The following is a 25,362-nucleotide window of genomic DNA, read 5'->3' as shown; positions in this document are numbered from 1 at the left end:
ATATATATATATTTTACTATTTACCCCTTCCATGGCCCCATTTTAAGTTTTCAATGACAAACCTTTGTTCTCTTTTCCTCTCTTCGTCTCTACTTAAGACTTAGCTTTTAGATGAAGACTCGCTAAGGCTCAAGCCTCTCGCACAGCCTTTTCCCAGAACCCTACCATTTAAAACGAATTTCATAGACTCTCTTCCCTACTGTGCACTCAGTAAATAAATCATTTCTTTTCTCCTACGAAGACCACAGTGAGCTTGATAAAAATAGCTGAAATATAAAGATCCGAGGTTGTTCTCCTCTACAGTACTTTGTACTACATAGTAAATAATTGACCCCTTCTATTATTGGAACTTATCTGATCAAATACATATGGAAATAATCTTAGAATAAATTACCTATTAATATACAACTAACAAGGCCTTCCTCCCCCAGGCCCCCGACTAGTGCTTGTTTCTCACCTGATATACTGATTCACGGCCAGAAATTTGTTTTACTAAAAGTTTGGCATCTTCTTGACTTTTGGCATAGCCTTTTGTAATAGTATACACCAAGCTGAGGTGCTTTTTGATCTGCACATCTATCCTGTGTATCAGTATTGGTATTACTAACTGAAATAATAGAGGGGGGAGAAAACTTGTAAGTTTCAACAGAAAAAGCAATATTCTTCCAAGCTTTTTGATGCAGATTTCTTTCCAAAGCTACTGAACTTTGTGCTAAGTCCAGCTCTCAGGGAACCTAACTTTGTGCAGCGGTGACACAGAGCTGTAAAAATAGCTTCACTAGGCAACGTATTTAAAGCGCTTTATTCAGTCCCTGGCAAAAAGAAGTGCTCAACACAAAAGCGAACCATAATATTGATTCCTTAAATCTACTCCATCGAGATTGGTCGAGAGCATGCTAAGCAAACGGTCCGGCTGATTCAGAATGCTTGCTGACCACATTTAAATAGATTTGGCTTCTATGCTAATATGTCTTTAAAACTTTACTCCATTTAAAATAGTTCTCATGAAGTATCACTTCCAAAATATTTAACTTACATTTGTCTGCATATCTGTATGAAAACTGGTTACCTGAGAAAATCCTCTTTCATTTTAAGACTTAGCTGTCCTTTTTTTAATTAATAAAGTTTGGTGGTGCTATTGAGATATATAGAACAATCACATTCATTGTAGGGAATTTGTATTTATACATGATATATCTTGATTCTTTTTTCCCCATTCTCCTCCCCTTCCTTCAACCCCTTTTCCCCAAGCTTTGTTTCCTTTCTTTTTTAATTTTTGTTTCCATTTTATCCTTCTCTTCTATTTTACTTTTTCCTTTTCCCTTTATTCCTTTCACCCTTTCCCCTCCCTAGTGCCCTTTCCCTTTTGAACATTTTCATTCGATTTTACAATTTCCATTATACATTTGGTCCTAATTTACTTTCAGTTTCTTACATCAGAGAAAGAATGTGCTATTTACACGTGTGTGTCTGATTCATTTCACTTAAGAGTATGGTCTCAAGGTGCATCCGTTTACCTAGAAATGTCTCAAGCTTATCCTTCTTTATGGCACAGTAGTACTTACTATATTAACACACACACACACACACACACACACACACACACACACATCTTTCTCCATTCATTGGTTGATGGACATTTGGGCTGTTTCCAAGACTTAGCTATTACAAACTGTGCCACTATAAATATGGGTGCGTGTGTGTGTGTGTGTGTGATGCTTTTAATTCTTTTGGGGAGAGCTGGATCAAAAGGGACCTCTAGTCCTGGTTTTTGAGGACTCTCTGTGCTGATTTCCACAGTGGTTGCACCAGTCTACACGCCCACCAACAGTGTAGAAGGTTCCTTTTCCTCCACAGCCCTTCCAGCATTTATTATTGGTTGATGTTTTAGGAATAACCATTCTTTCCGGAATGAGATGGAATGTCAGCATTGTTTTAATGTGTATCTCTTAAACGACCAGTGATATTGAACACTTTTTCATATTTTCTTCATCTGAGAAATGTGTATTCGTCTCAGATGCCCATTTGGGATTAGGTCTTTAAATGAGAAGGGGTCTGATGCTTTTTAGTGCTCTATATATTCTAAATAGTAGTCCTTTGAGGAACAGCAAGCAAAATTTTTTCCCACCCCGTTGGTTGTCTCTTCACTTTGTTGGTGAGTACTCTTGCTATGCAAAACCTTTTTAATAAGATGAATCCTGGTTGTTAATTCTCTATAATATTTCCCATGTGATTGTAGTTTTGCCTCCACCTGTATCTTCAAGAGTCCTACCTATTCTACCCTTCAGCAAATTTAGTGTTTATGTTTTACTGTTTAGATCTTTGATCCATTTTGATTTTAGTTTAGCACATGGTGATAGACATGGATCTAGTTTTAATCTTCTATATGTGGATAATCGGTTTTCCCAGCACCATTTATTAAAGAAGCTATCTTCGGCTGGAAAGTCACTGGGAAGCCCAGGCTAGCCTTGAACTTGCAATGACCCTCCTGCCTCATCCTCTAGAGTCCTGGAATTAAAGGCATGTGCCACCATGCCTGGCTTTCTTTATTTTTTTTTATTCGTCTCTCTTGTGTAGTACCCTCACTAATGTCTCCAGTATTACATTGAATAGGAGGGGTAACAGTGGACATTTTTACCTTATTCCAGACTTTAGAATGAAAACTTTCAGTTTTTGACCATTTAGTATGATGTTGTTAGCCTCCCTTCTGATTTCTAGAGTACTTTGTACTATAAGGATTCATAATTTTCATGAGCACTTAGCTGTGAACTTCCCAGGCAGGTGCCGTGCCACTGAGCTGTATCCCCAGCCCTTTAGCTCTAAACTTAGTTCAAAAGTCAAATCATAGAAGTAAAATTGTCCATACAGCACGTGTTGCATGTCCCTACAACTCCCCACAGCAATTCTTATGAACACTAAAGCTTAGTAACAGTGATGTGGAATAAAGGAAAAACCAGAGGAAAAAAATCTAAAATACAAGTTGGGTATCCAAGTAATTCTGATTTTAAGATAACTATTTGGGGGAAATGATAACGAATTTCTCACAAGATAGTCTCTAGGTATAGGATTCTAATGTATGCATTTTACCACTAGGGTCTAGAGCAAGTATTCTTTTTTATTATTTATTTATTTGTTTATTTGATACAGGGTCTTGCTACACAGCTCAGATTCATAGTGATCCTCCTGTCTCAGCTTCTCCAGTGCTGGGATTATAGGTGTGCACCACCATGCCCAGCCCACGGGCTGTATGGTATGCCCAGGATTCTTGGGCCAACAATGCATGCAGTATCAGGGATCAAACCTGGTTCCTTCAGCTTGCCAAGCAGGCACTTAGTCCACCAAGCTATCTTTCTTCCTTCCTTCCTTCCTTTCTTTCTTTTTTTTTTTTTTTTTTTTTTTTTTTTCCAGAACTGGAGATTGAACTCAGGCCCCTGCACTTGCCAGGCAAGCACTTATTCTACTGAGCCATCTCCTCAGCCCCTAAACCTCTATAATTTCATTTCATACAGAAATCCCTTTTAATGTGATAGCTATTATAAACAACGTGGAGTAGCCAGTAAAACCCTGTAGCTTGTGGTTTAAATGCTTATACAATGCAACTCCATGGAAAAAAGGAAAAGAGGCCCTAAGAGCTAAAACTTAAAAATAATAAATAAAAAAAGAGTTGAGACTGAAAATACAAAAACCTACTTTCAGAAGTCAAACAAGACCTGTGGAAAGGAGGAATAATCATTATAAGCCACAATTAAAGGAAACTCCACAAGCAGCCTGCCTTATGAGTATGGGGCTGTCGAGAAAATACTTTTGTTTTACAGTTTGGAAGATATAAACAAATATTACTGAAACTGAAGAGCTTATTTCTGGCCCTCGCTGCTTCTGGTGTCCAGTTACCACTAAGGTGCTCACCTGTATGCCCCGGGCAAGCGCACCGATGACCCAAGCAAGCAGGCCTCACCTCATGGAGAACAAACACAAATTACAGCCACCTGGTGACACATGCTGGAGGAGGGGAGAGTTAAGCAGCTGAAGGGGATCTCGAGGGGGGTGGAGTGCGAGGACTTGGGTGCAGGGCTGGGCTGCTGCTTGTCATAGGATGGTAAGAGACAGTATCTGTCAAGGTCAGAGCAATGATTTCATGGAGATGAATGAATCCAGCAGACACCTACCGTAGGAAACTTCCAGAAAAGACAGGGCCTTCCCGCATTTTTCTCAACAAGGTTTCTTAAATCATTTAATAACTAAAATAAGAAAAAAAACATTCTAAAATATGAAGTCTTACCTTGAAGAGAGGAAGAAGCCTAGCTGTTCTTAAATAGCCTAATGTCACTGTAAGTTGGATAAGAAACAAGTTGCTTGGTCTCATGGTGACACAGTATAAACAAAAGACATCAACAATTCCAACAATCATGATAAGAAAATCCAGTAAGTTCCAATGTTGTTGAAAATATTTCTTTCTCAAAATTATTATCTGTTTAGAAAACAAATAAAATATAGGTCATGTCAAAGCACCTACACATTGGTGGGGGAAAAGCTTTTAAGAGTAGTAGTGAAGTCCTCAGTCACAAATGATTTATATTACAAAAGTTGTGCTTTATGTTCCTCATTTGAAATTCCTAAAAATTCTTTCCATTCTCCATTGTCAAATTTAATTTAATGTGACTTAAAATATATCATATATGATATTAAGTATATTGCATATGATATATCATATGTCATATGAAATGTATGTGATATATCATATATTATATGGCGTATATCATATGGCTCATATCACATATTATATATTATATGTCATATTATATAATATATATTTTTGAGGCTGGAATGCCAAAAAAGAGTTAAAATAGCAATACGCAGGTTCATTGTAATGCCATTAATAATAAATAAGAAAACAGCAAAGCAGATAAGCTGTCTCTGAAGCATTTATGCTAAGAAATATTTCTCATACCATGACAAGCACCTAGCAAATCAACTTTATTTTTTTCAAAAAGACGCATTTAATAACCTGTGTATATATGCGTCATGGGGCAAAGTATATACACACTCAAAACAGGGCTAGTGCCCACAGGCCACAGCAGCACAGATCAGGGGAACAAGTATCATTCATTTTCCAACAAGTGAGTCAAGTTTTTCTTGACGGCAGAGCAGCATCCGGTCATGTGTTAATACCACACTTCATGTATCCAGGCATCTGCGGATGGATATATAGGCCGCTTCTAAGATTTAGCATTATGACTTGTGCTGCTAAAAACATGGAACACACTTAGGATGCGATGTCTTTAACTCTCTCGGAAAGATGTCTGGAAGGGGAGTAGGTGGGTCAAATGGAATTTCTAGTTTTAGTTTTTTGAGGACTACCCGTGCTGATTTTCACAATAATTGTATTACTTTACAGTCCCATCAATGGTGTAGTTTCCTTTCTCCCTGTAGCCTGTTCAGCATTTGTCATTATTTGATTTCATAATAGCAATCATTCTTTCTGGGGTAAGATGGAATCTCAGAGTTGTTTTGATTTGCATTTCTCCAATGGCCAGTGATGTTAGGCTCTTTGTTTCATGTATTTATTGGCTATTTGTACTTCTGAGAAGTGTTTATTTCAGTTGGCCATTTTTTGATTAGGTCTTTTGTTTTGGGGGTCTAATGTCTGTGGCAACATATTTTTCCCATTCTCTTGGTTGTTTCCCTTGCTGTAAAGAACATATTTTATTTGATATGATCCCATTTGTTGATTCTTGATGTAATACAAATTTGTTTTTATTCACTTTTTATTTCTTACAAAATTAAAGTATTTGAGAGAAATACTTGTCTGTTTTTTTCAAATCTCTTCTACTTGGCTCTTGAGATCAGTTACCTACCTAATTCTTATCTGATATCCAAGACTATGATTATTGTACTGATCTCCTTATTAAACGTCAAAAATTTACAAGGATTACTAAAGCTCCAGGATCCCCATTAGTTGTATTAACAAATGGCTTTTGGTATCAAGTCATTTCAACAGTATGACAAAAATAATCCCAAACCATCTGAATTGTTTTAGCTAATACAATGGAATACATTTCTAGTTTAAATAGTACCTTCAATGCTGCCTGCAATACATACAAAAATAAAAAATAGTAGTTTATTGTGCTCAGAGCTGACACGTTTAGCTTTCTTGCCGCTGGCCACAAATGTATTAGAAGAGGATAAACATACATGAATGCTATAATATATCCTGCATATTCAAATTCTTCTGAAAATACAATGCGGTACACAAATAAGATAAATTTATTAATCCTGAAAAAAAAAAAGATCAAATGTAACGTGAGATCACTTAAAAGCATAACAACGGAGAGGTGCAGTTCAACATTTTTTAAACAAATTGTTCAAATTAATTTGAAAAGTCTATAAAAATATATAACAATAGTGAAGGACAAATAAAGGCTATCTGTATGTAAATATCATAATGAAGAAATATAAAAATAGGATCCTTGTTAAGCCATATCTGAGATGAAGTGCAGCTTTTAAAAACAGGGCCATAGGACATAGAAAGGAATACAAATATTTATAAATCAAAAGCAAGAAATAAAGACATTTAGAAGAAAATGAAATATTAAAAGTTAAAAATTAAAAATAAATAAAAATGTTAATAGAAGAAAATGAGTTGCATAGAAGCATTTTTAAACAATTAAGAACAGAAAAAAACTATTCAATTTAGTAATCATGGTATGTATTTCTTAAAACTTTCCAATCTATCTAAAATGAAAGGAGAGTGTGGTAGTTCATGCCTTTAATTCCAGCACTCAGGAGGACCACCATGAGTTCAAGGCCAGCCTGAACTATATAGTGAGACCCTGTCTCAATAAATAAATTAATTAATTAAATTTAATGGAGTCTAATAAAAAGAGGTTCAGGAGTTTTATGGTAAGATCCTGGGAATTCATTATATTACTTTTTTGCATTTTTCTTAAATTTGTTATATTTAATAAAAAGCAAGAAAAGAGTATTATCTATGGTTATCAACAGTTAAGACTCACTGACACTTTAGCTGCGTTAGTGTTCCTTGCATGTTCTGGCTTTGACATCTTCCATTGATCAGAAAACCTCCAACAATTAGAGAAGCTCACAACTCACATAACAAAATATGAGACTTTCCAAGTTAAGTAAAATCTGTGTTTTGTGATATTTTGAAAAATTGGTGATAGATATTATTAAGACCATGTTGTGTTTTTCCTAATTGTAGATATCAATATTATTATCCTCTGAACAGATGAAAACTAAACTGACATAGGTCTAGTCCACCATTAGGTATTTCTCACTCTTACTGTTATACCCAGGAAAACATTCAAGCAGCCAGTATGCAATATAACCCCAAAATGCTATTCTTTTCTTATTCCTGCCCATATTTTAATAGTGATACCAATGAAGTTGCTAAAACAGAATGGGGAAAGAAAAGTAAACATTCTCTTCAGTCACCACTGAATAGGAGTTGACTATAATGTTAGTCATCACTTTAATAAGAAAAATCAAAGTATTCTGTTCTGAAAATCTAGAGTTATAATATTTTCACTCATATTGCTATTAAAGGTTCATAGTATACTTACCCAGGTAAAACAAAAGTTCCCCTTTCTTTATGGTACTCCATGTAAGTCAGTATGTTTTTAAACATTATAAGCCAACTTCTAGCTCTTACATAAGTTGAAACATCATAAATACTCATGAATCTAACAAAGAAAAAAATGTGCTGTAATAAAAGACAAGTACTGTACTAGTGGGCAATATAAAACTAGTTATATGAAGTATACACTTAATAAGTGCACTCAGTTACAAATCTCTGCATCCATCCACCCATGAATGGCACAGAAATAGTTTTAGCTTGTGCCTCATTCCAAGAATCATTTCTTGCTTGAGGTAGAACATATTTAAAGCTTCTCTAGCCCAATCTTTTGGGGTTTTGGATCAAGCCCCCTTTTGTCATATGTTGCCTAGCCTAAGCCTCTGCAAAAATCTGAAGACCCTACCTTCCTGAAGGTAATCCTAGGGGTTGACAATAGATCTCCCAAAAGGATTAGGAGGCTGTTGAAATGTTAACTATCCTGAAACCAGTATCTCTTAGCAGTGCCTCACACTTTTGTCTTGGAACAGTCATAATCTAATGTTATCAATGCTTGTCAATACTGTGACCAGGTGGAATATATCATTAAGACACTGAGCTTTTCCCATCAGATTTCCTGACATCTCAACATAGCCACTTAAGTCAGCTCCTCCAGAGCCTGCTCCACTCCAGAGTGCACTCTAATAGCGTGCTCCTGTTCTCTGTACCTCCTCTACCCAGTAGTTTAGTGACTGTGGTATGAAGGCAAAAAAAGAGTAATAATCATAGGAATTGAAGGAGTGTAAGTTTTCATGAATGGAACCCCTAGTTTCTTATCTAATGCCATTGTTGTCAGAACTCTCTCCAGAATCCCTAATGTCATGAAGGTTTATTAAACTGCAGGGAGGAAATGTCCAAATAAGAAAAAAAAAAAAACAAATGGCTAGCTAGATGGACATTTGGATGGATGGATGGATGGATGGATGGATGGATGGATGGATGGATGAGCAGATGGATAGGTGGACAGATGAACATGTGGACAGATGGACTCACAGATAAATGTAAGTAGATGAGATAATTGACCAGATCTGTTAATAAGAACATGTAAGTCTTAATTTGTTTAATCTTTTTCACATATCCATTCAGTTTTGGAGATAGCAATTAAAGAAATATTAAACTTACTTTCCTTGGATGATGCAATAGATTTTGGTGGCACCAATTAATATCCGGGCTGCCTGTACTCCAATAAGTCCCTCGTTGCATTGTTTTTCAAAGCTACTCTAGATATACAATTTTAATCAAAAATTATAAGGGATCAAACTATAAGCATAATGAACTCTACTTAGTCTTTATATACCTTCACTATGACTGAACTCAATAAGATTGGCCCTCTTAACCCACATGTTTTACATTAATGAATGCTATCAACAAATCAAAAAAATTTAGGAGAAAAACTGAATTTGTAGTGAATACAGGGAGACTTTTCTCACCATTATCCTTCCAGTAATAATTATTAGACCTATTTACACAGTATTTGTGTTGTGCCAAGAGTTCTGAGTAATCCAGGGATAAAGTACAAATGAAGATGCACTAGGTAGGTTATATGCAAATACTGCACCATTTTTAATTCTTTACTCTTATTAATACATGTTCATAGTATATAAGATTATATTTTCATGAGGAGTTAGGATATGTGTATGCACACCTCAATTCTTTTTACTTTTTTATATAAGTGGCAAGAATCTGCAGATTTTAGTGTGCATAGGGTGTCTTAGAACCAATCCATCTTGGATACTGAGGTATAACTCCATATAAAAACACACTATTAAGGGCAACGGAGATAGCTCAGCTGTCTAAGTGCTCACCTAGGACCCAAGATCAATCTCTGGTAACACTGCCATGCCAGCCCTGTTCCAGGTGCACTGAGCCAGCCACCAAAACCTAAAACCTGTAGTGGTGGTGTCTGCCTGTAATCCCAGCACTGGGAAGGCTGAAACAGGAGGATGTACTATGTCTCACTACAAGCCCGAGCTGCATATATATATATTTTATTCAATTCAAGTATCTATTCATTTTTTACCAAATATTGCTCTGAGTGTTGGAAGAGATACAAAAGTTCATAGCTTCAAGAAGCTAAAAATTTATACATAACTCAAAAGAGTTCAGTAATGTAAAAAGCACCCATGATATACAGAATAGAATGCAAAGTATTAATTCAAAGTGTAGCTAGTCATTTCACCCCCAAAAAGAACAATCAAAAGGGGAGGGATTGTGCTCTTCTTTTTTTTAATGTATTTAGTACAGGGTCTACAGAGTCTCACTACATAGATTGAACTTGTAGTGATCATCCTTTTTTCAGCCTCCCAAGCACTGGGAATACAGGTCTATGCCACTGTGCCCAGTCTCAATCGTTGTCTCAGCAAGCCCTGGGGATGGGGCCAGCATGGCAGACCGGGGGCCGAACTCCCAGCCTTTGCATCTGCCTAAGCAGGCACTTCAATCTGCTGAGCTATCTGGCCAACCTTAGGGATTGTGTTCTTGAACCACAAGACAGTTCTCCCCTCAAGACAGAAGAAAAATTATACCTTTTGGGTTCCACCAACACAGATTAGAGTTATCTCCTGGGACTACGACCTTAACTTTCTTCTTCACATACTAACCCCTGCATAATCATTATTTGTAATTGCTGTCTCCAACCTCAACCAGTGTAGCATAATTTCTTAAATTTTACAATGAGAGTCACTAGAGGAAAGGAAAGACCACTATGGTATTCCTCAACTTCATGCTCATCCATTCACAAGCTCTTGCTCCAGAAGCCAGTAAAATGATCCAACCTGAACAGCATTAATAATTTTGAAGCTGCTTCTCAAAGAGTCTAGGAACAATAGCTGGCTATTCTTATTCTGAGAGTCTCTGGGGCACTTGGTGGATTTCCCCATTTTGTAACCTTCATGGTGACAGGGGAAATGCCTGACACCACAGGAATGACATATCAGACACATTTCAAGAAGTACACACCATCAACTTTCAGCCCACATGAGCTATGGCTGGAGCCAGCATATCATGATAAACAGTTGAAATCTATCTTTAGATGCATATAGTAAAAAAAAGAAGAAAAGTTTTAATTTATTGTACTGAATATCTAAATCAAAAGTTAGAAAACAATCAGCAGAATGAACCTAAAGGTATTAGAATAAAAGAAATAATGAGTAAAAATTAACAAATTAAATTCAGTCAATAACATTTTTAAAAGAAAATAGCTCTCTTAGAGATTGCTCAGTGGCATAAGTGCCTGCCTGGCAAGCACAAGGTCCCAGTTTTGACCCCAGTACTAACAGAGAGAGAGAGAGAGAGAGAGAGAGAGAGAGAGAGAGAGAGAGAGAGAGAGAGAGAGAGAGCAAATTAAAATAGCAAACATCTGGCTAACTTGATCAAAAGAAGAGAAATGAAAATAAGCAACATTCTGAATAGGAAGAATATATTAGAAATGTAGTAGAAAATAAAATATAAGCATTCTTTAAAATATAATGATAAAGGCTTTCACAGAGAGCACATTGGCCAAGCAATGGCCATGACTCATCCACATGGCTGACACTGACAAAGGTTCTACAATCTGAGGTACAGGATCTCAGAATAAATCCTGAGGGGATTTCACTGACCTTATCAGACCCAAAAGCTACAACTCTTGTTGCATAGGTCCAGCTTTACCTTGGTCTTAACCATCCAGCAGAAAAGTATAAAAACGAAATATAAGAAGTAAAGCCATGCTGTTATATTGAGCTGTAGGACTCAGGTCAACAATCTCTGACATTGCCAGTCAAGCAGAAGACCCAATACTATTATGGGCTACTGGACTCTTTTAGAATATTTTACTGAGTTTACACACCTATAATATTCAAATAAGGGAACTTAACAAAACAAGGGCATACAGATGAATGTCCATTCTGTATCTGTATATTTAAAGTGGTTAGGATAGATATATAGTTACATTCTCTAAATGAATAGAGGGATTTGTTCTAATGGTGTTTGTAAATAGGATATCATGTCCGTATCTTGTACAGCAATTAACCACCAGGAAGAATGCATGCAATGTGTTAATTATTGAAACTGTCCTACCGATTTGGTTTGAAACTGTCTCATTACTATTTGTTTATCAATAAAATTATGGGAAAAAAAGCTAAAAGGATAATGTTTTGTTTATGAAATGCAAATATATATATATATAATGATAAAAATGTGAATGAGTAGATTAAAAGGGTAGGGTTTTTTGGAAAACATAAGAAAATTAAAGCAAGAAGAAATATAAAATGTAACATACATATTACTGTCAATGAAAACAAGAAACCCACCAGGTACAAAGTCTCTAAGATGAATGTGATTATTATATATGCCTAAATGTATCAATAAAATCTGATTGGAAAAAATAAAATATAAGTGAAAAGAACAAAAGAAAAAAATTTTCAGTACTGCTTAGAAAATCACTAGAGCAACAGAACAAGTGTTTCTGAAGTACAGCAGAGGGCATTTTGAGGAAGGCTAATGGCTATCAACAAATTTTAATTTAAACATTACCATAGATTTTGACCACATCTCATATTTGTTTTAATTATTCATCCCTTAAGTAAATATTTATTGGAGGCCTACTCTGTTCCAAGCCCCATGGTAAGGCAATGTAGTTATAATCAGAGAGTTTAAGGGACTCACAGTGTAGTAGGGAAGAGCGAGGTTAAACACATGTAAAACAGTTTATGAAGTATAAGAGGATAAAGCACAGGGCATAGATCAAACATGAGGTGAAGATGGGGGTCAAAGAAAAATTCTTGGAGGTGATTGTACCACTGAATTTTAAGGAAGAGTGTGATATCCAGATGGAGAGTGGGGCGGGGAGCAGGAGCCCAGGGAGGAGTGAGAGTCCTCATTGTATCTCGGTATATCTCGGGACTAGGCACAGCATGGCAGGGTACACTGAAGGACAGGTGAGGGGCACAGTCAGTCAGAGAGATGAGCAGAGGCCAGATTTTATCTAGCATTCTGTGCTGAGATTTGGTCTTACAGGTCATCTTCCTTAGAATGTGATATGTGTCTCTTTCCCACACTCCTTGAAGCCCAGTTCCTGAAGATCAATGTCTCTTTCAAAAAACTCTAGAAGAATTTTGAATATTTTCACCACAAAGAGATGAAAAATGCTTGAGAAGATAGGCTTACCCTGATTTGAATAATACACAATGTGTACATGTACCAAAGTATTAAACAGTATCTCATAAACATGTGTATTTATGTCAATTAAGTAAAAATAAAATTATTTTTAATTTTTAAAAATGGAAAATCTATGCAAGGAGGAAGGCAGGGGAGAAGGAAATGTTAGCCTCACCTATTCCCCCCTGGACAATTCCAAAGCTCATCAGCATCTTTAAAATTCTGAGTTCTACAAGAAGCTCCTTAAAGAAACCTCTTTAAATTTATTTAAAGCAGCATCTCCAAAGCCTATATGAGCACGAAGACTTTCTTTGCATGGAGACCTTCTTTACACTTGTCCCATGAGCACGCATTCTTCTGAAATTCACTCTGGAAAATATAGGCACTGAGGAGCCATGTTGTTTTAAGCAGGAAGATGACTTAGTGGCATCTGTCTTTTTAGTAAGTCACTGTTTTGAGAAGGGAAATATTGGGGATAGAAAGATCAGCTGTACGTTATTACCCTGACAAAAGATTAAGATTGCCTAAATTAAGATTGCAAAGATAGAAAGTGATATGTCTGACAAATACTTATAAGGTGACTCAGAAAATATTCATGGGGTAAATCAAAACTTGATGAAGGAGAAAAAGACAAGACACACCCAAGTCACCACAAGGCAATGCCTCCACTCACTAAGGCCAAGCATGTGGCAGTAGGCTCAGGATGGATTAAAGGCAGATCTGAGCACCAGCCGAAGGTCCAGGGGGAAGATGCTCAGCCTCAGTTAAAATCTAAAGAACTGATAGTAAAAGGTTTTTGGAGGAGATTATAAATTTGAAGAGCATTTATGTATAGTGTTAAAATCATGAACATGGTTGAAAATAAAGAAGGAGAAACTATAAGAAAAAAAAATAGATTTCACTGTCCTGAGGAACATCTAGGTTGAAGGAATAAAAACAGAAAAAAGATCTCCCAGAGAAGTCTGGGAAATATAGGATTCACAAAGCAGGAAGAGTTCCTGCCACAGTAACAGAATTCTTAGGAAAGCCAAAGCTAAAATGCAGTGAGTTGATGCGTGGGATTGTTCATGGAAGAGTAAATGTGGTGTGTCATAGCAATGGCCCCATGAGTCCCTGTGACCATTCCATTTTACCACTGATACTGCTGCTTCTTCCATCAACACATGGCACCTACTTCTCCACTCACTGAATCTGGGCTGACTTTGTGATTTGCTTTATCTAAAATAGCAAGAGTAGAAGTGACATTGTGCAGGTTCTGGAGTCTAGGACTTAGGTGGTCTTGCAGCTTTCTTTCTCATGCTTCTTGGATCCAAGACCACCTCCCTGTGAAGAAGTTAGGTGCAGCCTACTGGAATGGAATATGCTACATCATGAAGAAAACCAGTGTTCTAGAAGACAACCAACAGTAACTGACGAACCTAAGCGTGAGGATATCCTAGACCCTGCAGCCTCTGCTACACCATGAGAGGACCTGAGACACATAAGAAACCTCAGCAGAGATCAAGAAAATCATCCAACCCACAGAACTACAGGAAAAAAAGAAACCATTGTTTCTAGTCACTAAGTTTTAGTGTTTGTTATGCAGCAAAGCTAACCAAAACAGAAACCTGTATCAACCATTGAAAGTCTCCATGATGAAAAGAGAAAATACATGGCATTTGTGATGGGTCTGAGCAGGGAGCAGAGGCTGGACAGGTACAGCGAGGGAAAACTGGAAGAGCAGTAAGGTAACTGCAGAGAGATAGCCATTCTGTACAACTACAGCCCAAATGGCAAGACAATCACCTAGGGCAACTGGGAAGTATTTATGTACCTAATAAGTGGACCTGCTGAAGAGAATTCTAGACTTCCAATCCCCTGGAAGTATTAAAACTGTAGATTTATTCTTCTCTGCATATGACAAGAGAGATAAACCAAAGAGAAACAGTTCATACAGCATGTATAACTTAGGGCAAATATATAGGCCATAATTTATCAAATTGAAAACTAAACCTGTTTCTCGTCTATAATTTCTCTAGCTGGTAAAAGATCTAGAATGAAAAATCAAATCGAGAGTGCTGCCAATAAAATTATAGCTTCTGAAGAGAGATTTTAAAAATATATAGCCTCTGTTTCAAGATTGACTTAAGGGTGTTGCCTGTAGATACTTTTTAATAGCACTAAACACTTCAAAGTGGTATTTAGTCTCCCCTTTCAACAAGATTAAAGGCCTCCTCCGACTCTTGTCTGTATCGTTCAACACATGGCTTGTCTGAAAAGAAATTGGGGGGTGGAGTAGACTGTAATCAGATTTATCGAAAATGCACAAAGTTTTTGAGGAAATCACACCAGGTCGACATTAAAAGACCAGAGAACATCTTACATGAATATAAGCCTTGTAGTTCCTTACTGGAAGAATTAAGACTGAGAAAGTCTCTCAGCTATAAGCAAAGACTTATTTCTTACAGAAATGGAAAGAATGGAGACAGTTGGTACATTTGCCCACTGGATTTCATAGCTGTCATGGGTCAGTTCTGTCATTTTTTGCCTGTTGGTTTGTTTGATTGATTGGTTGGTTTGGTTTGGTTTTTGGGGTTTTTTTGAGACCGGATCTCACTATGTAGCTCATGATGGCTTTGGACTCACTGTGTACCCCTAGATGGCCTTCCTTGAATTTGCAGCAATCCTACTGTGTCAGCCTCCCAAGGGCTGTGATTATAGACACCCACCACCACCCATGCCTCATGTTCTCTTTCCCTTCTTGAGCAGAAGTATCTGTTATTAACACTGAGAGTTCTGGGGTGGGGGACAGATACACTGTCCTTTTGGCTCCTCTTTTGACAACATTTAAGATAATTTTTGGTGCACCAGATTTATTATAATGTATTACATTACTACTAAAGGTTAAATAAGCACTTCAGCTGGGCGTGGTAGAACACACCTATGATCAGAACACTGGGGAGGCTGAGGCAAGAGGATGGATATGAGTTCAAAGCCAATCTGGACTACATAATGAGTTCAAGGACAGACTGAACTGAATTACACAGTGAGACCATCTCAAAACTAAATAAATAAGCACTGGAGTGAATTTTTCATAAAAGAACTGAAATATGTTATATTTCTAGAAGCATTCTCAAATATTTAAAAATGTTTAATTTTCTAAACATGTAAATGGTACCAATCCTTACTCTAAGAAACCCCAGAAGTGACTGCTAAACATGCTACTCTTTGAATAATGATGTTTGTGTCTTGAATCTAAAGCCTAAAAAAGAAGTGGGTTTTTTTCTGTTTTGTCTAAACTTTAATAATTCGCACATTAATTTTAATAAGCAATAGACTCTTTAAAAAGATATTTGTTCTAAGGCACCAGAAAACCATAAGGATTAAAGGCATCGAAAATATTTAAACAGACCATGCAGACAGTACCAACCATTTGTATTATAGCTACATGTAATTTGGCTTCTTCTATTAAAACTTCGTCTGCTGGGCTCTCGCCATCATTCCTTGAAAATTGGGAAGACTGAAGATTGTCAGGCTAAGTTTTAAAACACAAAGAGATAAAGTTAAAGTAAATAAAAGCTGTAAGAAGACAGCAAGTGCTATACTCAACAAAAATTTCAGTGATTCAAATCAGAACTGCTAAAGTTACAGGTTAAGTGTAACTTGAGTCACTTTCCACATAAGAAGTATTGTTGCAATTATAGCAAAATATTCTTTTCTAAAGGTTTGGGGGTTTTAGTTCTGGAGGGTTTTTTGTTATTGTTTTTGCTTTTGCTAGAGGATCTTCTGTGTAGCACAGGATGGCCTTGAACTCACTACATAGCCCCTGCTGTCCTCAAACTCAGTGATCCTCCTGCCTCCAGAGTGGCTGGTCTTTTGGAAAGATTTAAAAGCCAAATTCTCCTCCAAACCTGTCCATGCTTGACTACTTTCTGTATCAGCCTGTAATTTCTGCTTTTGATAATAATTATGTGGGAGAGATTTCTCGATCTCTCTTTGGAAACATCGCCTGAGCAGGGGCCATTGCTTGGTACTCAGCCAGCCCACTTGTAAAGTATCCACTGTGCTGTTGTTGTGTGGATAACAATAATCACCAAGACCTTTGCTTTAGAGACAGAATTCAAAGAAGTCATTTCATCGAGATGACAAAGCTAACAAATATCTCCCCTCAGTTTTCTGGTCTTTAGTTAACAGAATTAGGTTTGTTTTGTTCAGTTTTTTTAAAAGACTAAGATGAAACAAGCAGATCAAGGGAGGGAAAGGAAGATTATTTCTTTTTGGCCAGACAGCAACTCACAGGAATAACATATTCAATCTTCGTTTTTTCTTCTACTAAAGTCCAATTAACATTCGTCAAAAGTTTCTCCGTTTTAAATAAAGTTATTGTGTTCTGTAGAATCTGCTGTATGTGATGAGTGACGTTTTGTATAACCCTTTGTCTTGGGAGGGAAATAGCACACAGACCTGAGAGAAAGAAAAGCAAGGGCCTCAGCACACTGCAGTGAATGCAAGAGGGAAAGACGAGGACAGGCCTATGACAGCCGGTGAAACAGTGCATTCACCTACACGGCCAGAACAGGGCGACTAGAGCAATGGCAACTTTTTATCGAAAATTGGTAAAAAAAAAAAAAAAAAAAAAAAGGTACTATTTTTGAAAATTGGTAATATCCAACTATCTGTGTTGCCTTCTTGGCTATACGACTCAGCTTCATCTGGCTCAACTGCTGAAGACTTTTGGCTTTGAGGTGCCCACCAGGATTTCTTAGAAGCTAGAGAACTTCCTGTGCCTCCTACAAATGGAAGGGCTGCTTATGAAACTGTGCAAACCCCTGGGCTCCAAGCCACAGCCACAGACGCAGATTGGCCTAAGAATTTGACGTTAACCTGTTGCCCACCTGCTTCTTACGCATAATGAAATGTAAAGGTCACTACAATAAACTCAGATCTGACACCTCTGCTTCCTGGAGCACAAACCTCAATATCCAAAACTTGTAGCACTGTGTGCTTCATTGAAGTGTGTATTTGAAGTTAGAGCTCCAAGGCTGCCTTACCAAAGAGAAGAATTTGGTGTTTCTTTTGCCTACTCACTCACTTCCACCTCAGTGAAGCTGTTCTACCTTTATAATTGCATGTGAAATATCTCCTAAAAAGTTAGAATGATGTCCTTTTTAAATTTTATTTTAAGTTACAAATATGTGTTTGCAATACATTTGGGTTTTTTGTTTTGTTTTTCAGTGGTACCAGGGATTGAACTCAGGATCTTGCACTTGTTAGGCAAGCTCTTATTCCACGGAGCTATATTCCCAGCCCAATGTTTATGATCCACAATGTTTCCATTCATCTTGGGGAATAACATGTGCATATCACTTTTAGATTCCTTGTTATTCCCCTTCCCCTCCCCACCTACTTTCTTTCCTCTGTCTCTAAATCCCCTTTCCCCATTATCATTATTATTGTTATTATTTCTAGTTCATGTTAATGACATAATATTTACATTCATTGTGGATATTTGTCACATGTACATCTTCAATCTCTTTACTTCCCCATTCCCTCCCCTCTTCCCCCAGTCTCAGTCTCTTGTACCACTTCTCATTTTTGAAAAATTTCTATCAATCCCATATTTTTCTCTTTATTTACACTCTGCCTTATTCAAATGAGAGGTATCATACCAATATGTGTACAGCATTTTTTGCTTAACATTATATTTCTAGGTGTATTCTTTTTCCCACAAATGCCTAAAATGTGTCTTTCTTACATCTAAGTAGTATTTCATTATGTGTAGTAGCATATTTTCTTTATCCATACACCTGTTGATGGACATATGAGCTGTCTCCAGGATTTAGCTATTATGAGTAGTGCTGCTATAAACACAGATATGCATGTATTACACTAAAATGAGGTCTTCAGAATGATATATATGCCTTACCTAATGTCTTAGCTGACCAAGTCATCATGAGTGAGTTTATTCCCATAGTCAACAATGACACTGCTTGTACATAGAATATAAACTAAAATAAAGCATACAAATGGTTAGAACCAAAAGATTAAGTAAGTTTTCCAAAAATAACCATTTAACCACCTTCAAAATTCTACTTTAATGCATATTTTTATTCCTGTTTATAAGTAAATTAAGGTAAAAGAATGTTTCGTGAACCTTCTTTGGACATAACATACTGATGCAAAAGTTAATTTTCAAAGAAATTAATAAAGGAATTTTCAAGGAAATAAAGATAAATTTTAGATTCTGAGATAAAGACACAGAAACACTTTCCATGCTGCTCATTCCAGCAGCAGCTACATAAGGCCAGAAAGTTGGGAGCCATCATGGATGTGGCTCTGGAGCCTGAGGGGTGGGGTGAGCCCCAGCCACACCAGGCAGTGGTTACTGTGAGTGGGGTGAGGCTCTGTACTGACCACCTGTTAATGGACATATGGGCCATTGCTACAGTTGTACCAGGCCCAGAGAGGCAGGTGGGAGCTGTGGTGGGGTCAGAGAAGGTGCTATATACAAAGAAAAAAATACCATATTTGTAAGCCTTGGCTTTGCCATTGATTAGTCAGGGGGCCTCCAAGTCTCGGTGTCCTTCAGTGAAAAATGCAGTTCCTAGCACCATCACCTCCTGCCTGTTTCCTAGACTTGGCTGATAACAGTCATCTGTCCTAGAGTGCTTGTTCAGCACACTGACTCGCAGCCCTTCTCTAAAGATTGTGATTCTTTAGGTCTAGGATGGAGCAAAGAGCATTCATAACATCAAACAAAATTAGGAAGCACTGTAAAATTACACTCAAGTGTTAGTTAACATCCTATTGTGTTGTGTGCAGCAGCATAAATGTTGGGGTGAGGACTGAGGGAATGGAGAAATAAAGATAAAAGACAGAACGCTGAGGTCAGGTTGAGCTCTCTCTCTGAGTGGAGTCAAGGTTGGAGGCCAAGTCTAACTAAAACCCTATCATTATCCAATATGATGTATTGGTGCCCTTCAAACTGTCAACACAAACTTTCCTCTGAGTTTCTCTTTCTGCTTTTTTAAAGTCTAATTTGAAACTAGGTAATTTCATTGTTGGGTATAATCGCAAGTGCTACAACTGAAGATGAATAAATAATCACAAGACTTGACTTTTCCTACCAGATGTGGAGCCTTTACTTTTTGTTCAGCCAGATTATAAACATCGGGAGACAACAGTAAGCTAAAAACTCCTCTAATTCCAGACCAGGCAATGACAATTCCCAATTGCCAATTGTATTCATGACTCAACTGCATTAAGATAGGAGTCAGTGCAATAGTAGTAAGAATCCTGCAGATAGAAAAAGATTGAAAGTTAAACCACACCGTATATATTACCTATGTTGAAACTATGTACTCAATGCCAAATTCCATATAAAAATTTTCAAGACAAAGAAAACAATGCAGTCTATTGCTGCCGTGCAAGCTTTCTGAAACTAAATCTGCTTTCTACATATTGTGTGACTATGAAAAGTGATACTCAAGCTCAGCAGGAAAATAAAGAATATATGAACCGTGAAGGTCACCTGCCTGAAAAATTGGGCCACTACAGTCAAATATATTTGGTTAATTGCAGTGATTCTGGTTTCTGGTTCTTCATAGTCAGAAAGCTCGTCATCAAAAAACAATGGGTGTTGCAGTTTGGGTTTTTTGAAAGGGGAACAATACAATATAGGACACATATTTTATGAGATTATCTTATAATGAATCACCCAAAGAATCGCATACAAAAGTGCAGGAAATCTGTCCATACACTAAAGACCAAAAAATCCAGCTGAGGGCCTGGATCCCAAGATAATGTCCTCTATGAGTTCAACTGAAAACTTAGAGCTTATAAAAATGCCTCCAGGAGTCCAACTGGAGGCCTGAAGCCCACAATGGCTCATGCAGGGGTGTTTCATGGATCTGTGATGAGAAGTTCAAAGGGTGTGGTGGAAGTTAGAAAGTCTGTGCCATTGGTTGATGAATCTGTGCTAGCAGGCTGAAGGATCTGAACTGCAGCCAGCAGGCCGTAAAGTAAGAACCAGTGCTCCCCACAAAACTGCCACAGCCATCCTCAGCACCAGAGAGGTACCAAACTCCTCTAATGATGAGGAAACCTGAGTTCCCATCAGGAAAGCCAATGTAACAAACTTCTTCAGGAAACTGAGCAGTCTTCCGCTCCAGAGCCCGGAAGCGATGTTCCAAATGAGGACCAGAGCTCCTCCAAAGTGAGCCACAGCCATTCTCAGCAACGATGAGGTTCAATGAAAACAGACAAGTTCACCAGAAAAGCCAGCATGACAAGGTCCCACATCAAGACAGCCAAAGAGAACCAGCAGCTTCCAACAGCTTCCCATAGCTCCTTACAGCTTCCCTAAGAGCTTCCTAACAGCTTCTCTGGTTCTGCCTCTTGTACTACTGGCAACAGTCCTCAGGTGGGCCTCCCACACCCGCAAACCATGCTAGTTCTGCTCATCTGTGTGTAACAAGCTGACCATCCACTGGCAATCCACTGCAGTGGGCTTTTCCTGTGACATTTCTCGGAGAAACTACTGGGCTATAATGCTTCACCCAGTCTGAAAAGAAACAATGGTCCAGGTATTGTTCCGCAGGAATTTGAAATTAAATGTAGCTTTAATTTGGTAAAAGAAAAGCATTAGGGCTGGCCTGATAGCTCACGGACTAAAGCGCCTGCTGGGGCAGAGTGCAGCAGCAGCGGCAAGGGTTCAATCGCCGGCATGCAGTGCCGCCCCGCCTCCAGGCCACGCGGAGAGGGTGATTGAGACCTGGCGTGGTGGCACCCGCTGGGCCGGCCCTGCCCCAGGGGATGTGCTGAGCCGGCAATGGAGACTGGGTGTGGTGGTGTGCGCCTGTAATCCCCGCTCATGGGAGCAGTATACTACTGTGTACAGTAGTACAGTATCATTATGCGTCCGATCTAGTAGTGAGACCCTGAACACCCTGTAGACCCTTCCCTAAAATTAAAAAAAAAAAAACCTTAAAAAAAAAAACATAAATGAATTTGTAGCTTATTTAGTGAGAACAGATCTCAGAATTGTGAAAGATTAAAAGCTACAACTCTTGTTGGATAGGTCTTGCTTTATCTTGGTCTTAACCATCCAGTAGAAAAGTATGAAGTCGAAATATAAGAAATAAAGCCATGCTGTTAAGTTGAGCTGTGGGGGACTCAGGTCAATAATTTCTGACATTGTCAGTTAAATATAAGACCCAATGCTATTATGGGCTACTGGACTCTTTTAGAATATTTTGCTGAGTTTACACACCTATAATATTCAATAACGGAACTTAGAAAAAATGGGGTACACCGATGAATGTCCATTCTGTATCTGTGTATTCAAAGTGGTTGGGGTAGATATATAGTTGCATTGTCTTAATGAATGGAATGATTTGTTCTAATGGTGTTTGTAAATAGGATCACAAGTCCGCATCTTGTACAGCAATTAACCACTAAGAAGAATATATGCAGTGTATTATTTGTTGAAACTGTACTTCCGATTTGATTTGAAACTGTCTCATTGCTGTTTATCAATAAAACTTTGAAAAAAAAAAGAATTGTGAAAGATTGCATACCTTGTGTACTAACTGATAGTTTACACAAAGAAAAACGATATATCTTGCTTGGCTGCTATATAGACTTATTACCTCAACTAGTTATTACTTTAAAGAAAATTTGAAAAATGTGGTAGCCAGAACTGTTTGGTCCCTCACATTAGATCCTGCCCACCTTGAAGAGAAAAAAACTCCAACAGACCACTGATCTATTCAGACAGAGAGACCTTATTCAGCCCAGGCGACTAAAATAAATGTTTCTCAGGATGGTTACCAGACTTGGTTCTCAGGCTTACAGCAAACCCCATAAATCTACAGAATGTCATGCTGTAAATCAGCAGCATACCACTGTCTTCCGCCACTTTCCCAAGAGGCATCAGACCCATCAAGGACCCCTGAAAAACTTAAATTTTTCTATCTGCCTCCGTGGAACTCCCCCTCCCATGCTTACACTAGGCTATAATAGAATGTTTTCTTCCTTTGTTTGTGGCCAATGGTCTTTTCTTCCTTTGTTAGTTGATACATTGTGTCAACTTGGCTGAATCAGCTCTGCAGTTCTCAGCTGGGGGCCTAGCCTTGCAGGTGGGCAGGGCCCAGGAATTGAGAAAAGCTTCCTGCCGCCCTGCCCCTCTTCCATGGAGAAGTCCCAGTCTTTGGAGGAGCTGGATCTGGCAGCCGTGCCACTTTGGAGGAGCTGCAATTGCCGGTCTTTACAGTCAGTGTAGAAGGAAGAAAGAAGGTTGAAGGATGCCGCAGCTGCTGCTCCTCCTCTGCTCTTCATTGTTTTCTGCTGCATGAACTGCTGACATTTGCCGTGGAGCCAGTGAAATATGGACTGAACCCTCCAGTAACTGTGAGCTAAATAAACCTTTCCTTCCTTCATTTTGAGTGTCAGGCATTTGTCCCAGCAATGAGTACACAGTAACTAAGACACTCCCTTTGTGAGATTGCACCCAATCTGAAATAAAGATATCACTGTTTGCTTCAATCCTATCTGTCCTAGTCATCTCAGTCACTCCTCAGGGTCTAGCCTCACAAGAACTATCCGAAACAGAAATTATACATGATAGAAATATTCAGATTTCAAAACAACATTTAAATGGACTGTGGAAACAGGAAAGCCATCTCACTTTGGTTCCATGATCTACTGGTAAGATAGCTGAGGATGTAGGTTTTATGTATGCTAGAATTACATTGAAAGAGTTCATCTACAAAAGAGCATGATTTCCAACTCTGGACTATGGAAGAAATCAAAGCCATTTTTTAAATCCACATAGTGAAATCCTAACAATCTACTACACACTGAAGTGGGAAAATATCCAACAGGAACAGTTTCAACTTCAGTAACTAACGTGCTCTATGAAGATTGTTCCACTTCGTTGCACTGGGGACCTATGGTTATTTGGTAATATTGTTTAAAAACTACTGGGCTTTAATGCAGTCCTAAATGTGAACATAACCTGCATGTGACAAAGAAAAAAGACAAAACTTATTACTAGGAACCACAGAGACCAATTATCAATTATTTTGTTTTTTTAGAAAACACCTAAATATGTGCGACTATTTTTTATGTTGAAAAGACTCAGAAAGTTTAAGACATCATAGTAAAGAATTAGTATTAAAACTTTTGTACACACTGAAATTACAGTGAATATAAAATACCATCATTATTAATAAGCCAGTGCATTACCATATTGGTAGCTGTACTGTTATTATTAAAAGCAACCATGCTTTCAGCATAAAATCATGAAATTAAATCAAGGGCTGATCTCAATGTAGAATATTGTTACTAAACATATTCCACATCATTTTAAAAACTTGAGAACATTGTTAGTGTCTCTGATTTTCTTTTTTGTCATAATCTTTACATCATGCATGTGTGTTATTCACATATAAACAAAAGTGTAAACATGTACTTATATTAATATTTAACTGGAAATGTTGATGGAGTTGAGTAATTTATATTCATTTTTATTGTGTACAGATCTCTAGTATGTTCCATTTCTGGAACATTTAAACTTACTTCACTTAAGTAAATATTTCACTTTAAAAAATGATGCTAGAGGGCTGGGGAGATGGCTCAGTGGAATAAGCGCTTCCCTGGCAAGCGCAAGGGCCTGAGTTCAATCCCCGGCTCCGCAAAAAATAAATAAATAAATAAATAAATAAATAAAGATGCTAAAAGTTCTATACAAATAATAGGATTTACCATTACACTACTGTATCGGGAGTTTACATTTAGATAGTCAATTCTTCCATGGAAACATCTTCAAAGAATATTAACAAGATAATCCATTCCCCAAATGTCATAAAATGGCCAGATTCAGAAATTGGAATTGAAAGATATACAGATCATGACCAAAAGGTAAAATTATTATAGACTTTTTAAAAATGTATTTGCTATGGGCGTCACTACACAGTTCAGACTCATAGTGATCCTCCTGTTTTCAGCCTCACCAGTGCTGGGATTACAAGTGTGTGTCACCATGCTCAATCTTGAGCAGCCGGCTCAATGCGCCTGGGTGCAGGGCCAGCATGTGGTGCCAGGGATTGAACCCTGGTCCCTGTGCTTGCCTAAGCAGTACAGACATATTGATAAACTTAATCCAACCAAGATTTTCTTGAGAATCCATCAAAATCACATACAAATTAATTTCATTTTTTTCTTTTTTTTGTGGTTGGCTCAGCCCGCCCTGGGGGTGGGGCTGGAGCAGCATGTGGTACTGGGAACTGTGGTCCCTATGCTTTGCCTAAGCTTGCCTAAGCAGGTGCTTTAGACTACTGAGCTATCTTGCTGACCCCTACAAATTAATTTCAATTTATGCCTTTCTGGTAAGACATTTTCTACAAGATCCTATGGAATCTATCTTTAGGGGATCTCACTTCTTTTTTTCTTAATTATCCTATTGTTCTCCCCTCTTTTCTGCATTGGTGACCAAGGCTTTTTGGCTGTTTCCTGACATGCCAGGCTTTCTCCCTCAGGGCTTGCTCACTGATGAATATCTACCTAAAAAGCTTTCCTGACACCTGCCTTGTTCCCTGGTCTCTTTCATATCTTAA

The 25,362-nt window shown here is 37.9% G+C and overlaps 1 protein-coding gene across 2 annotated transcripts in view; it reads right to left on the bottom strand.

Annotated features, from left to right (window-relative positions):
- Positions 1–25,362, bottom strand: part of Slc9c2 (solute carrier family 9 member C2 (putative)) — a 111,129-nt gene that overhangs the window by 27,117 nt on the left and 58,650 nt on the right. For both annotated transcript variants that reach the window (XM_023710345.1, XM_023710346.1), the window contains 9 exons: positions 19,873–20,041; positions 18,672–18,753; positions 17,043–17,209; positions 16,176–16,280; positions 8,753–8,850; positions 7,581–7,700; positions 6,075–6,273; positions 4,280–4,468; positions 458–607 (listed from right to left, as the gene is read on the bottom strand). In XM_023710345.1, coding sequence (XP_023566113.1) covers positions 458–607; positions 4,280–4,468; positions 6,075–6,273; positions 7,581–7,700; positions 8,753–8,850; positions 16,176–16,280; positions 17,043–17,209; positions 18,672–18,753; positions 19,873–20,041 — 1,279 coding nt within the window. The remainder of the gene's footprint in view (positions 1–457; positions 608–4,279; positions 4,469–6,074; positions 6,274–7,580; positions 7,701–8,752; positions 8,851–16,175; positions 16,281–17,042; positions 17,210–18,671; positions 18,754–19,872; positions 20,042–25,362) is intronic.

The sequence above is a fragment of the Octodon degus genome, unplaced genomic scaffold, assembly GCF_000260255.1.
Source record: "Octodon degus isolate 3935 unplaced genomic scaffold, OctDeg1.0 scaffold00017, whole genome shotgun sequence".
Taxonomy (NCBI): Eukaryota; Metazoa; Chordata; class Mammalia; order Rodentia; family Octodontidae; genus Octodon; species Octodon degus.
The sequence above is the reverse complement of the archived record's forward strand: the minus strand, read 5'-3'. Positions and strand labels throughout refer to the sequence as shown.